Raw genomic sequence first — 16,110 nt, 5'->3', positions numbered from 1 at the left:
GCATTATTGTTATTTGTTTAAGTAGTGCTGTAAATACAGCTTTAAGGCTTACAGTCGTAAATATGCGGATTATTTGATAATTTTCATGAAATCCCTGGATCCGTTTCACTGATCGCCCTATCTACGTTTGCTAAAATGTAAACAAAAATCGAAGTTTCTGTCCGCGCCTGTATATATCCAGTACATATGTCTTTACAAAACAACTAACCGCTAAATGCAACCACAACTTGTGATTAATTGTGTCAGTAAATATTTTGCCTATCAGACCGATATGACATACTAAATCGATGACGGTAAAACTGTCTAAGAAATAATCATGCGGTATCAGCCCACATAACAGAAAAAAATCTTAATGCAAGTCGATTGGCTAGTTTACGTCATGCATGTACACCGATTACCATTCGTTTGTCCTGTCATGCTCTGCCCTGTGACATTGCCACTAGTTCTCATAACAATGTAACCCAATTATTCCACACACCGAGATGGTACTCGACGTCGTAAGATATATTCTTCAAACGTTTGTATACTTTGATCGGTGGCGTATTTTATACCAGAAAGACTTACTAGCTTTAACTCACTAAATCCAGTTTGGAGTTTGATTCATGTGCGCACCCGGTTCAACCTTCCTGATTATGGATTGTTCCAATTTGAATGAAAATGAAATCGGCAAGTTCTTTGACGTTTGCTATAGATTGATTTTGATCTGTTCGTCGGTCGAAGTACCGCTGCGCGCCTTTCATTATGGTACTTAAGTCTCAAAAGCCGGTTATACACATAACAAAGGAACCTTTAGAGTGTACCCTCGACTAGGACGTTTTCCTGAATAAAAGGTGTATTCCTGTTACCTCAGCTTAATATTGCTCAGTTGGTGTCAAATGCTAGGTTGTTGCTCAAATGTAATTTTGGGGGAAATTTCTTATATTTCCCTGAAGGTGTCAAAGTATGCCATATCGATCGGACCTGTTTTTTTTAATGTGTACGCCAAATGTTTGTTCAGTTATCAACTTGTAGACCTCTGATGTCACAACAATTTTCTTAAAAATGATAATGTTGGCGTGGTACTTTAGGACACTCGTCGGACAAAAAGCGTTCCTCTGCGAGATCAGTTTTTGGCAGGTGAGCGTGACTTCGGGAGATCAGTTGCAGATTTGTGATCGTGCTGCATGATACATGTAAAAACGTTTTATCTTAATCTTCCAGTATTTGATTATATTTTATTTATAATTGTAAATATTTGTCTCACAGAACTATTTCTAGAAGAAATGATAGGTTTAAAGCTTACGAAGATAAAATAACATATAATTAGCTGAGCTTTTTTAAAAATGTGTGAAATGAGTGAGATAGACGAGTGTAAGAAGTCTGATCCTAAGGCTTATAATTATTTTAGCTTTTTTAATTAACATTATTCTAAAAAGCCTTAACTTGTTCCTTAAATTATTAATAAAGTGTCATATGAACTTGTTTATTTAATCCGATGAGAATGTTGTCAATATAACGGATGACCTTGTTGAAATGCAGTTTTTGATAGCAAAAGTGAAATAAATAAATATCTTAACGGAAATAAGATATAAAAAGCCATTTCATTGTTAATGCATGCTGTATAAAACATCATCATAGTTTATTGACATTTTACATAATCAATAGATATACAGACTATACACAAATATATAATGCAAAGTGTTATTTCATTTAGTATATATAACTATGTTTTATAACGATTGAACTGATTCATGAAATTTGGGAAAGTAGATTTCATCATATAAATATAATGATAAATCTGATGTAAATTTTGACTTTGATTTAATTTTAGATTCATTCTCCTAGGTCCGGTAGAAACTACTTAGCATGCTTTACAAGAAATTAAACTCAAATCTGGTCTTCCCGCTTGCTCAGTGTTTAATTATGGGTATGGGGTGCATTGAACATTGGCAGATTGATATAGAAAATGACCGAGGCTGTTTCCTTAAAATCATACAAATGGCAATCACTCCGACCATATCAATTCAGGGGCATTTGTTAACGGTCTGCGACAGCTGTAGTGTTTGTATATTTCCCATTTTGATTCATTTGTCTTTTATATACATAAAATCAAGAGCAAAATCAATCAATCGACTAGTAATATGTTGTCAAACAAATGCAAAAGCAAAACAAAATTACAAATGCCAAACGTATTTTTATACCAGAATTCGAACCAAAGACAAAAATGCCATTTTTGATGTTGTAAACCCATATTCTAACCACTCAGTCATGTCCGTTTTACCATTATCACGACATGAGTAATACTATTCTTACTGAATGTGCCCAATTATTGAACACTCAAAAACCTTTCATTTGAAACCCTGATTTTTGTTTTGACAAGTTATTACCCTTTTATCTGGAATACTGTGTTTCTTTAACAATGCTTAAACGCGGTAGACAGAACTCTTTGCGCGGCATGCCTTAACCGTTCTCAAGCAATGGGCTCTCAAAGCGACCGGAAGTATACTATTGAAGCTTTCAATGATGAGTAATTATTTATTTCTGCAACAAATATAGTCGTGTTTGGAATCGTTTGAAAGCATTCGTCAAGCAGAATACGAAATGAGGTAAAGCAGAAGTTACAATCAATCAGCCATGACATCGAGATGCGATGGCCGAGAGTGGCTCTGGAAAATGGCCGCGAGTTGATGAGCATGACCAAAAAGCGCGGCTGCAGTATGTGAGTGTGCCTCTTGAAAAGTGGCTGCGGGTTTGTGTGGATGCCTCGGGCAGAGCGCTTGCGTTGGATGAGCGTGAATCTCATAGAGTAACATCGGTGGCTAAATGTAACTCTTTAAAGGTGGCTTCGGGTTGGTGAGCTTGCAAAAGGCGACAGAGGTAAGTGAGTGTGGTTCTGTAAAAGTGGCTGTTGGTATGGAGCGTGCCTCTCCCAGAGCGGCTGCGGTTCTATGTGTGTTTCTGGCAGAGCGACTGCAATTGGAGAATATGCTTTGCTAAGAGAGGCTGTGATCAAGGAGCGTGCCTTTAAAAGAGTGGCTGCAGGATGGTTAGCATGCATCTGGCAGAGCGGCTGCGGTGGTTGAATGAGTGCGAGAGGCTGCGAGTTGGTGCGCGTGTCCCAGGAAAAGTGCCTATGGGTGGGGAGAGTGCCTCTGAAAAAGTGGCTACGGGTGTGGAGCATGCCTCTGGAATAATGGCTGCGGGTGGTAAGCTTTCCTCTGGAAGTATGACTGCAGGTGGAGCGCATGCCTCCCCCAAAGCGACCGCGGTCAGTGAGTGTACCTCTCGTAGAGCGGTCGTGAAATGGTGAGAGTGCCTTTGGAAGAGCGTCAGCGGGTGGGAGTGTAACTCTGGAAGACCGGAAGCGATTGGGGAGAGTGCCTCTGGAAGCGAGGCTGCGGGTGGGGAGTGTGACTCTGGATGAGTGGCTGCGGGTTGGGACTGTTCTTCCGGAACAGTGGCTGCGGGTGGGGAGTGTACCTCTGGAAGAGTGGCTGCGGGTGGGGAGAGTGCCTCTGAAAAAGTGGCTGCGGGTTGGGACTGTACTTCCGGAAGGATGGCTGCGGGTGTGGAGAGTGCCTCTGAAAAAGTGGCTTCCGGTTGGGACTGTACCTCCGGAAGAGTGGCTGTGGATGGTGAGTCTACCTCTGGAAGAGTGGCTACGGGTGGGGAGCCTGCCTCTGGAGGAGTAGCTGTGGGTGGGGAGCCTGCCTCTGGAGGAGTGGCTGTGGGTGGGGAGCCTGCCTCTGGAGGATTGGCTGCGGGTGGGGAGTCTGCCTCTGGAGGAGTTGCTGCGGGTGGGGATTGTTCGTCTGGAAGTGTGGCTGCGGCTGGAGAGTGTGCCTCTGGAAGAGCGGCTCTGGGTGAGGAGTGTACCTCAGAGAGAATGGCTGCGGGTGGGGAGGGTGTATCTGGAAGAGAGGCTGCGGGCGTAGATCGTGCCTCCAAAAGAGTCGCCGCAGGTGTGGGGCGTTCCTCTTGCAGAGCGACTGTGGTCTATGCGTGTGCCGTTTGAACAGCGGATGCGGTTGGAGAGTTTGCCTCTGGAATAGTGGCTGCATGTGGGGAGCGTGCCTATTAAAGAGTGATTTCGGTTGGGGAGCGTGACTATTGCAGAGCGGCTGCTGTCGGTGAGTGTGCTTATGGAAGAGCGACTGCGGTCTGTGAGTGTGCCTCTGGAAAAGTGGCTGCAGGTGGGAAACGTGCCTCTGTAAGAGTGACTGCGGTGGGAAGCGGGCCTCTGGCAGAGCGGCAGCTGTCTGTGAGTGTACCTCTGGAAGAGCGACTGCAGTTGATGAATGTGCCTTTGAAATAGTTGCAGTAGGCTGAGAGTGTGCCTTTGGAAGAGTGGCTGTGGTCGGCGAGATTGCCTCTTCAGAGGCGCTTAGGTTGAGGAGAGCGCCTCTTAAATAGCAGCTCTGCGAGTGGGCAGTATGCCTCTGGAAGAACGGCTGCAGGTTGGAAGCGCGCCCCTTAAAAGAGCGGTTGTAGGTTTGGAATGTGCCTCTTGAAATGTGGCTGCGGAATGCTGAGCCTCTGGAAGGGCGGCTGAAGGTGAACGTGCTCTTAGAGAGCGGCTGCGGTCGATGAACGTGGCTTTGGCAGAGCGACTGCGGGTAGGGAGCGTGCCTCCTGCGGAGTGACTGCGGTAGGTGAGTGTGTTTATGTTTGCGAGGTTGATGTGCGGGACCCTAGAAGAGCAGCTGCGATCGATAAGCCTGCTTTTGGAAGAGCGGCTGTGGTGGGTGAGCGTGCCTCTGGGAGAACGACAACGGTAGGTGAGTGTGTCTCTGGAAGATCGCCTGCGGGAGATCTGATGCGGGTCGCTGATAGCGCCTCTAGAAGAGCGGTTACTAGTTGGTGAGAGTGATTATAAAAGGGCAGCTGCGTGTGAAGGGGTTTCTGTTGTAAAGCGGATGAGGGCGGTTAAAACTGTTTTTTGAAGAACGGCTGCGGTTTTGTGATGGTGCTACTTTCGGTACTCTGAGAAAAGGTTGTCAAGGATAGCTGGTTCAGGTGGACAGAGAGTGAAGCTTTTTAAATAAAATAGTTGTTTTTGGACTCGAAGACAATGTCACCAACTATGGATACCCCGGTCTTTATTTACATATTATACATAAATGATTAAATTATATTTGATGTCCAGTAACATATCCCCGACTTTTATTATTTTCTTTACTGACGACTTTTTTCCGGTTTTTTAAAATGTTTTAGGAAAACCTGGCAGACAACAATGATTGAATTCACACAAAATTAAATTAAAACGTGAAAGGTGCCATGACGGTTTCTATGTTTGATTTGTCTTAGTTTGTTCGCAATATTCCGCCCCGTCTCTCCACATCTATACGAAAATCGACGTACTTTTTAACTACTTACTTCGACGAGACAGTTCTCTTGGTTTCAAGCCATATTTATTTATAATAATTTATAATTTGCAGTATACCACCATGCAAAGAATATATAAAACTATTTGGAAACATCTTTGAAATTACGATAGCTTCCGTTTGTGTAAAATATTTAAAAAAGTGACTCACCACTTTCTCGAACCTTGCAAACAGAACGATGTGAGGTGTTTCAACATTTTCTTGACTAGAACTGGCGGAATAAAGAAAATGTCATGTTGTTGTTTTTTTATCAGTATATGAACGAATGCTGTTTATATTAAAAATCGCAAACAGTGATATATTTTCGGTAAAGTATGACACATACACGTGATCTCATTGTGACATAAAGAACTGTTGCATGTACATTCGTGCTTAATATACCATGTATATGCGCATCAGTTGTAATGACCTACATTGTGATAACAATGAAAGATCCCCTTTTACGAATTTAAAACAATAAACACTGAATACTGCATAGGTATTCAAAAGAAAAGAGAACGTTTTTTCTTATATTATAAATCAATTATAATAGAATAATGCATATAACGAATATGGTGCTAAACGTTTTCTGCGCACAAAACTAAAATTGCAAAATTTCGTTCAATTTATAGTATAATTGATAACTACTGCCAACGAAAGTCAGTATATATAGCAGTGAGATAAGCTTATGTTTGAACAGTTTCAATTGTACATTATTAACGGTTAGGTAAATGATTGGAATAAAATGTTACAAAAGCACTTAATGGATAATGAAGTGTTACACTTCCTCCCAGCTTGTTTAAAATCGTTCGTGACAATGTAATCAATAACTTGATTTTTGATTTAGCTTAAGGGCCTTCCTCAGATCAAAAGTGGGTGGGGAAGGTAAAAAATTAAAACGTTTCAAAAGTTCATGTTTCATTTAGTTTTGAGGAACGATTTTTTTGAGGAGTAAACATGACATGACATGACATGTTTAGGGGTAGTATGGCGTTAAACACAATTTAAAAAAGATTTTATCAGATTTTCGATCAAAAAGCATTCACATTCCTTCGGAAAAGTCTGACACATAGACATTTTTACTTTGTTTTTGTGTCAAAATGCCCCAGACTACCTAATGAACAATGTCTTGAGAGTTATTGATGATATTTTTTTCAAATATAAAAAATATTTTTAAAAAAATAGAAAATGGTGGATGAAATTCATTTCCATGTTACAAAAATCCAAATATCATTTTTGAAATATCTTTATCACCACACAGTCTCAAGACACTGTTGATAATTTTGTGTTGATAGTTGTGGATAGTTTTGCTAATTTTGACTCATAAACATATAAACATATGCATTTTGTATTAAGACATTTCCGGAAAAAGGTAAATGCTTTTTGAATGGAAATCTTATAAAACCTTCTTTCGTAAAATATGCTCAGCACCGTATTACAGCTTCACTTGTTGCGGATATATGAATTATGCTTGCTAAATATTTAACCTCACAACTAAATAAATAAATATAAACAATTTAAATATTGGTCCTTCAAATGGCATTGTGGCCGGCCGTTAAGTAATGGCTTTTGATATTGTATATCACACTATTGTTAGATCGACTTTTTTACTCAACTATAGGACCCTACAAAAAATCTACAGAAACAAGCTCAGTAGCAAAACGTTTAAACATTAACCCGGTTTAATGGCACTGGGTAAATGCCAAAGACATCGAACATAAAAACAAAAAAAATCACTAACAAGAAACATGGAAGAACAGCACAAAACTCCACAAACAGCACAAAGCATACATACTATATACAAAAAACTAGGTATGTTTATCAAGGTACTGCCTTGGAACGGTCAGTAAAATGTAAATTCACTGGGGTTTAACCAGTTTAAGTGCACAAATCTCACTCTTATCCCAGCAATCCTAAATAAAGTATAAAACGCAAAAGGAACATCTTATCAAAGTATGCATTAACTTAAGGAAACTTTACAATAGGTAAACCCCAAATGATTTTATGATTAGAGATCCCAACTCTATCTGCAGATGGAGGAATACAATTTAGAGCTCTTAATTCATTTTTTTTTTCAAAGCTACGATGCAGTCATTGTTTGAAACTACAAATTTTGGCTAATATTATGCTACATTTCGCTACCCTACAGATTAACCTATCACAAATTTAAAATCAACTAAATCGTAATTGTATGCGCGCAATTAATTGTTTCTTAAACCATTTCGAAATATTGAGAGTATCCAGCAATTTCATAATCAAATAGTGTTTAAATGAGGGAATACTTTTAAGCAAAATACGATAAAAGTGAGCTTTCCCTTTTGCCTTTTCCACGTTGATCATTAAATCACTCTGATGATTTTATTCTATTTAAATTTCGATTAATAACGTGACGTCAACTGCAATGTGTATTCTGTTGAGGAAGTTAAGTTAACAACAAAAACCCAATTTAACCAAGGGATGGGATTCAGAAACAAACTTATAACTATGTGAAAAAAAATTTTTTTTTATAGAACCTTTTCGAAAGAATGTAAATCTAACTATGATTACCTGCTTATGAGCAAGAAATCTCAAAATAGAATGAACAAGACTTATTTTGGCTGGCGACGCTACGTGCTTAAATGTTTGTTATTCAAATCCGGTAAAAGATAAAAACTACGTGTAGACTCATGCCATACCTGTACTCAAAAGTAAATAGCTTGAATAGTGTAATGGTTTATATTTAACGTTAAATCGAATTTCAGTTGTAAAGCATGAGATCATATTTCACAAACCTTCTCTCAAGCCGATCAATGAATTGAATGGTGAGTATTGCAAAATATAAGGTAAATAATTAAAGTAATGAAGGTTTATCGATTGGAATTAGAACGTAATTTCAAGACGGTATTCGCTTACATTCAGAAATGTGTAAAACACTTGGTTCATGTTTTTGTAAGCTGTTTAATGAGAAGTTACATTTTGTGTGGATATGTTCAACCAGTAAGCAATATCACGGTATGTATATTTTACTTCGTAATCCTCCTACGTACGATGTTCTTCTTCTGGCAAAGTTCATGAGTTAACAGGTGTTTACCCTACTGACGAAAAAGCCACCTTTACTGATATTCTAAAAATAAAGCACTGATTCATAATGTATGTATTTATATCGTTTGTAACACATCTGTAGTTATAGCATAGTAATTAACGCAGAACAAATATAAACGAAGTCATATTTATCTGTCGCAAATTGAGTACAACTCAAATTGCCTGCTAAAACTGTAGTGAAGTCCTGATTACATCACCACCAACGTTTGTTACCGATGCGTAAAAAGAGTGTTGATTACGTCAACGACGTTAACTGACTTGGTATAGTCATCTTTGGCGCCTGCTTTAGTGCGTAACGGTGTCCGTGACCTTTTTCGGGCAGGAACAATGTCCTTCCTGTTCAATATCGAAAGGTTTTTGACTGCTCCTTTCTGTGAGTGTGCCCTTCCATTATATTAAGTATGTCCAGGCACTTTCGTTTGGCATTAAATGTTATGTATTGTGAACTTGCGGCTTGTTCGTTATGCGGGTACCGAAATGACTGTTTCGATGTTATAAGTTCGAGTTCGAAATGTTGGTTGCTTGAACACCACTGCGCTGTCAATATAATATTATTTATATGGTACTGAAGTTTCAGAAATATGTTCCACACATGAGAATGACCTTTTCACAGTGTACCCTAGTCCTTGACTTTTGCTGTTATTTCGCACAACAGGTGTTTTTGTTATCGTTACGCTCAAATTGACTGGTGACGACTGCAGTACGAATGTGTATTTCTGTACAATTAATGTTCTGATGAAGGTCGAATAATATCAATTAAATTTAATGTCAGGGCCACAGTAGCTACATCTGTGTTTAAGTTGCCGTCATAGAATTATTTTTTGAACATATTATTTGAGGATGTTAAGTAGGTCTTCTGCTTCTGGAAGAGCTGTCGGGATGATAGTTCAGGCCTTAAAAACATTGTATGTGTGCCCGTGACTGAGCGGTTTCTTGAAGAGCTGATATGTCCGACGAACTTGCCTCTTTAGGACCTACTGTGCCAATGTAAAATGACTCCAGAATGATGTTTTGGTCAGGTAGTGAACCTCTGAATGAGATACTGTTAGAGGGCTCTTGAACAGCTGTTTCGGCTGATAACCGGGCCTTTGAAGGGGGATATGTGGATGAGTGGAAACCTCGACCCGTGAAGTGCTACTGTGGAAGAACGTGTAACTTGATATGCTGCTGGGTTTTGAAATGGTACTACAAACCAAGTGGTTGATCCTCAAAAAAAGAAGTAACGATAAAATGGGAATACCGCCTTAGCACGGTCAGTGAATATATATTTAACTGTCTACTGGGGGCTTCCAATTAGTTTAAATGACCATAACCTTTTTCCAACATATATCAATACTTAAATAACATAATAAAGAAAAAAGTGAAACATAACATAATAATTGAAATGGTAATTTCAAGTGATCAACGACTGGATACTACAAAACCCATTATCCTGACGCAATTTATGTTCGTTATATCATTATACACCGACAGGTACAAGTGGGTTATTATCGAATATTCAATAGAGTATTTAAAGTTTTTGGTACTGGTTTAACAAAAGGAGTATTGGCTATTGGATTCAAATTCACGTTTACCGATTCTTTAAACGGTGATAAGTCTCAGGTATCTGTTTGTATTGATTGATTCCTTTTGTATAGACAAACTATGTTAACCTAAATTGGCCAAAATCATATCCATAAAATGATTCCAAAGTTGTGTTATTGTGTATGTATGTCGACAGACTATAACATACTTAAAAGTTATGAAAGCATCATGGTTAAGACAACAATGATTTAAAACACCTTTCAGTCCAACGGCAATGATGCATTGCACTGCTATAAAGCTAGTGTTCAATTAAAGAAATGTTTTATAGCATATTTTATTAATTTATCTATCAGTGTCAAAAAAATGATACTTGCAAAATGATAAAATATATGCATCAAAATGTTGTTCTTGAAATATTGTTGTTTGGAAATCACAATACATCCAACGTGTAATAGTACCATTGGACATAATTATTGAAATAGGTACGCTGAAGAAAATGGTGCAAATAGGTCAAACTATTACATAATGTCAACATTGGTTTTTGACCTTAGATTGTATCCTCACCTCAAGTAGAGGGTTATGCGTTTTGTTGGTCAACTTGTCTTGTTTTCACAGCTTTCTATAGATATTTGTTTCAAACATGTGTCATGTAGTTTGAAAGAAACGTATTCTTTTATGATGAATACTAACTGGAAAGACAGTATTCCGTCGATATTATGTATGTGTATGTATATATACATCAGCATAATAACAATCGTTCTTTTCGACGATGTTTAACGAAATCACGGTCTGTTTAATGAAGAATGGTGCAATTTATTATCTATCATTCATCTTAGTATTCGCAGTATAAGAAATTAATGATCATGCATAAACGAACAAATATGATTTTGATGTATTAATCTTTACAGAAAAACCCTTTCAGACAAACTTTCAGATAGCATTGTTAAACTAGCTACATTTTACACTGTGTATTGCAAAGAGGTAAATACTATAATGTAACCAACAAGAGTAACTCAGAGAACACCAACATTACTTGATATATATCGATATATATGTTGAAGCTAGCGGTATTACAAAAACTCCAGTGGACATTAGTGGTTTTTTCATCACTTACTTACATATTAAATTTAAATTGATAAATTGTAAATAATAATTGTATAGCCGCTGAACGGTGTATTCAACACAACGTTAAGTGCAAGTAGGGTGGAGGATGAAAGTTATTGTTTAACAAAAACAGGCAATAAGTTAATAAAATAACTTCAAGAATTAATCTTACTCTTTGAAGAATGTTCGTGAATATATAATTCAGATATGTTTTCAAGTTCGGACACTACATACAGAAATCCTAAATGTTCAAACTCAGTCGACTTCTTTAGAAATGGAATAAATAAAATGTATACCTGAAGGTGAGTAGTTCCAACTTTTTAAGGTTGTATCGAGATATACTCCTGAACTTTGAAGATATCTTAGTACTTGGTCATAATAAACATTAGCTCTTCTTCTGTTGAAATAATGCAGAATAAAGTGAAATAAAGTAGATTAAATCTATTTTGGTTGACTCCAAATTTAGATTTTACTGACCGTTCCAAGGCGGTACCTAACAATCCTTGATAAACATACATGTGCTGTTTTTCCATGTTTCTTGTTTGTGATTTTATGTTCTATGTCTTTGGCGTTTACCCAGTGCCATTAAACCGGGTTTTTGTTTAAAATTTTTGCTACTGAGCTTGTTTCTGTAGCTTTTCGCATACATATTTAAAATGGGTCAAAGTTGGGACAGAAGATGTTCTCGGACACATCCTAAAATTAACAACAGCACCGGGAATATTGCCCTAAAGCGAGTGGTCTTTATTTAATCTGTTTTAAAGCTGTTTTTTTTAAACCAGTAATACTATATTTAAATTATTTGAATTGACTGTATATACATACGACATGAGTGGTACCTGATAATTGCCTATATTTTCTGGTGTGTATTTTGTGTCAAGCGGCGATTAATGCTGTTCAACTATTCTTTATCTTGAAGAGAACACGTTCTGTCGATCTAAATAATGTATAATCTCGAATTAAAAAAACAGGGCTGAAACAGTTCTTTACGAATTTGTACTTGTAAGGAATATTGCAGATTACAACTATATGTATAAAACTATCAATGTCATAAAGCTTTAAAAGTTAACAACGCTACGGTTTACAACATTGTTTATGTTAGCGAAGTTCTGAACAATCGGCATATTATTTTTAATATTCAATAAGACAATTATATGTGTCTGAATTATATCAATCTACTGGATTAATAAATAACTGATGGTCTCCAAGTGGGGGAGAATTTCCAAAAAATAAATATCTTAAAAAGCAGAGTTCAACACAAATTGTAGTCCGAGACTGCCAGTTTTCTGGTCGGACTACTAAAATGTTTAAGTCCATAGTGCATTGGACTGAAAGGATAAGTAAGTACCATTTCGATAAATTAGCTATCACATCTCTATAGCTCTTTATATTGCGTTAAACATTAAGTTAAAAAGATGGAATCGGGAGATGGCCGAGCACTTACGTACAACCAAAAACACTATTCTTAAGCTTTCTGGAGCCGATGACCAAACGGTAACAAACAACCTGGACAGTTAAATGAATTACATAAAACCTAGACAGTTAAATGAATAACAGACAACCTGGACAGTTAAATGAATAACAGACAAATTGGACAGTTAATTGAATAAAAGACAAACTGGATAGTCAATTGAATTCTGAGCGCATTTTGAATATCATTTCGATCAATAATAGATTTGTCATAAAACAATTAATGCCAGTTGGTTTAGAGGTTACATCGAAGGTCGACAATGACTTCAAATCATGAATACGAGGCTGTTTTAGGCCTTTCAGGAACCTTTACCGAAATAAAAATACAAAACAGATGATCAAAATAATGATATCAGTAAAAGAATGAAAGTGCAAGAGCGCACCTTTCAGGGGCCATAGTTAAAAAGAAACTTGAAATACGTATTGATAATTCGGGATACCTAATTCATTTTAAACGGTGCATGCTGGGCGCACTTTATTACTGTGTTCTTTATGTTGAAATAATTATAAAAAAGTAAATTTTGGACGATTTCAGGGAGAGCGTCCGGATGCGCTCACCCACCCCCTGGATCTGCTAGTGAACACTTCCCCTAATTAAGGCACTTTAAATTATCATGTACGGTCCCATAGTAATCCGATAAATGTGCATGTTGTTTCAATAACGTCTTATTGCGCTATTGCTTCCACTAATATTGACAGTTTTTCTAATTTGCCCACTTCGATTATACCTGAGGCGTTCCGATTTTAAGAACACAATCATGTGATTTTCTTGATATGTTATAGCGGAATATTGTTCAAATTATAAAAAAGTTTTATCGGAATAGAGACATTTAAATTAAGGACACATATAAAATGCATGCAATGAGAAATAAGCGAACAACGACAATTTGCAAATTCTTTTGTATAGGAAGTATATTTTATCGAACTCGAAAAGGTAAGTCTGTAATAAATATTTTTGTTTCTATAAAAAAACTTGTTTTGCCTATAAATGACAAATAAGACAAATATGTATATTTATGTAATATAAATCATGATTTTGAAAGAAGGAAAAGGTGGTACTCAAGCCAATGAGCTGATTTTGATGTTAAAAACACCCTGGTATGTGTCTCAAATATCCTAGAAATCTTAGCAAATCCCTGCATGTATGCAGGAGTATTATCAGGATACAAAAAGCCACAGACTTATAAAACAGAAGCGATGTGAACCCTTCTACAGACAAAAGGGGTGTGAGCTGAAATTAAAGAAAGGCGGCACAGACTGCTGATGACCATTTGCATTCAGGCTTCTTCATTATACCTTGCCGATAAGCGAAGGGGATAAAGTCAAGGTAGACATTTGTGCGCATGTGTGTGTTAATTGTGCGTCCGGGCAATCGTGTCCAGAGCGAAACTCGCAAAGTCTATGAGGTATTGACTTCAAACTTCATATGCAGATATAAATTATTGAAGAGAAGTTCAATGCATTTGTAAGATAACTGTTACTGCAGTTTTTGTTGAGTAACTGTATTTCGTTAAATCTCGTACTATTTGTTTTTCTCGGGAGCATAACTTGTAAAGTATTAACTTAAAATTTCATATACGGATAGATCGCATTGAGGATAAGTGCAGTACGCAAAAAACGTGTAGCGTATTATTGCCCTTTGTTACACTTTTACACAAAATTCCCGTCCTAAGCATAACTTGCAAGGTCTTTGCGGTATTTACTTCCAACTGAATATACAATTGTTAATGTTCATACTTATTTTTTTGTCCAAAGCATAGCCCGAAAAGTCCTCGAGGCATTGAATTCAAACTTTATATACGGATCGATCTCGTTGAGTATACATGCGTTGCACAGGAACCATAACTATGGGGGCAGTTTATTTCCAATTATTACCCAGTGTTAATTATCATACTAATTTTCTGTTCGGAGCATAACTTGGAAAGTCTTTGTGGTTATTATATCAAATTTCAAATACAAATGAATATTATTGTGGAGAAGTGCAGTGCACTAGAACCATAAATCATGGTTGAGTTTACTCGAAAAGTATTTGATGTATTTACGCCAAACTTCATATACAGATATATCTCATTCAGGAGAAGTGGAGTACACATGAACCATAATTCTGGGTTCAGTTTGGTTAAGCGTTTGCCCTTTTTTCTATTCACTTGATCAAACTTTACATACAGAAAAATAATGCAGCAGAAGTGCAGTGCACAGTAACCTAAACCCTAGCTGTCACTGTAATTAATTCGACGGGGGATATGGCAGTCTATGACTGCTCTTGTTCTAGATACGGAATAGTAAAGAACAGATAGAAACCAAATTTAATACTAATGTCCATTTAAGAGGCCATGAAAAAGTGCCTCTTAGTTGGCCTCTTGCTTGAAAGGCATACACCCATCATCAAGACCAACCTCACACGCAATGTTTGGCAGCGCCGCACCTCTGTCACACCATGTTTCTCGGGAAAAGCAATAACCCACTATGTTATACATATTTTCAGCAGTTTCAAGTATATAAATTGTCAAGGGTCTTAATAATCTTAAATTTTTATTTTCATATTTAGGTTGTCATTATTCTTATTCACCGCTGGGTGGATATAAATCTATGTTGTTTACAAAATATGCAAGTCAACAACAAATTTTGGTGTTCATGTTAAAATTTTAAGACGCATTGTCAAATTTGTGCAAAGTTTGTCAACGCTACTCTGTCACAACGGTGTGTTTCACTGGACAATCGCTATTTACTGCTAAATTCAGTTATAAAATACATGTTGTCCATATGTTTCGGTTCATTTGTTTTTTTGTAGTGAGAGTCATTTATTATTTCAAATAAATTCTTTGATTTACTTTTGCTATATCATTTATCCTACCGAACAAATCGATCAAGTTTGGTCAGTGACAAACTTGGTCATGCATGTCATTCAGATTCGTTGCTACATTGATTTAAAGGATATATACATTATGGTGGTATATTTACCATATGATGAATGCCATACATTTTATATGACATGACAAAAAATCATCTTACCAACGCAAGTAAATCATGTGAGTGAAAGCGTAGTAGTGCATATCATTGTCATGTTCTTTTTCAATGTTTTCTTTTAAACCCCTTGATTTGTCAAAATGTATTATATGAATTATTTTCTAAGAGGCTTACCACATAGTTGCATGGCACCTAAACACATCAGCCATCTCTCCTACAGTTTTGTTTTAGTGACATGTTCTGTACACTACCTCGTGTATCTAAGTTACGTACACTACCTTGCTGCTGGGCAAGCTGTTGACTCGGACTTAACAGTTATGAAGTTAAGAAACGTCGGTTAGGGTTACTACCTGGATGGGTGATCTGCCTGACCATGTGTATTACTATTGTGATGAAATGAAAACATGAAATGGAGGGCATTTTAATGTAATATGTTATGCAAAGTAGAACTATAATTATAAGGTCAACAAGACGGTTTTGTTTAATATTAATGATATTGTTTGTGAAATAAATCACTGATACGTATTTTCGCAGATGAAACTACCTTTTACAGCATTGTCAGTGAAAGAAACCAGTTTGTCGTCTTGTATTATTCTATGTATGACACGGCTTCAATATCTGC

General features: G+C 37.1%; 2 protein-coding genes across 9 annotated transcripts in view; one reads left to right on the top strand and one right to left on the bottom strand.

Annotated features, from left to right (window-relative positions):
- Nucleotides 1–3,003: 3,003 nt before the first annotated feature.
- LOC128223258 (fibrous sheath CABYR-binding protein-like) lies at nt 3,004–15,697 on the bottom strand. The gene is made up of 4 exons (XM_052932548.1): nt 15,663–15,697; nt 5,514–5,574; nt 4,182–4,622; nt 3,004–3,975 (listed from the first exon to the last, which is right to left on the bottom strand). Exons 1-4 carry the CDS (start codon nt 15,695–15,697, stop codon nt 3,004–3,006), a joined length of 1,509 nt encoding a protein of 502 aa, XP_052788508.1.
- The window catches only part of LOC128224913 (uncharacterized), a 44,897-nt gene continuing 36,829 nt past the window's right edge, over nt 8,043–16,110 (top strand). For 4 of the 8 annotated variants that reach the window (XM_052935014.1, XM_052935015.1, XM_052935012.1 and 1 more), the window contains exon 1: nt 8,203–8,333. The gene's annotated coding sequence lies outside the window, so the exon portion shown is untranslated. Of the gene's footprint in view, nt 8,144–8,202; nt 8,334–9,648; nt 9,676–16,110 lie in introns of those variants that run through there. The other 4 variants (XM_052935017.1, XM_052935010.1, XM_052935011.1 and 1 more) reach the window with 4 other exon arrangements.

Source organism: Mya arenaria, chromosome 17 (assembly GCF_026914265.1).
Source record: "Mya arenaria isolate MELC-2E11 chromosome 17, ASM2691426v1".
Taxonomy (NCBI): domain Eukaryota; kingdom Metazoa; phylum Mollusca; class Bivalvia; order Myida; family Myidae; genus Mya; species Mya arenaria.
Note: the sequence above shows the minus strand (reverse complement) of the source record. Positions and strands in the feature narration are given on the sequence as shown.

Bases quoted from the DNA above. Each gene is read 5' to 3' on its own strand.
- LOC128223258 (XM_052932548.1), bottom strand. From the start codon at position 15,697: ATGGCTGATGTGTTTAGGTGCCATGCAACTATGTG. The intron at 5,575-15,662 runs GTAAGCCTCTTA...TTATTCCGCCAG, and splicing joins AGGTGCCATGCAACTATGTG to TTCTAGTCAAGAAAATGTTG. The intron at 4,623-5,513 runs GTGAGTCACTTT...CACCTACCGCAG, and splicing joins TTGCAAGGTTCGAGAAAGTG to TCACTCCGCAGGAGGCACGC.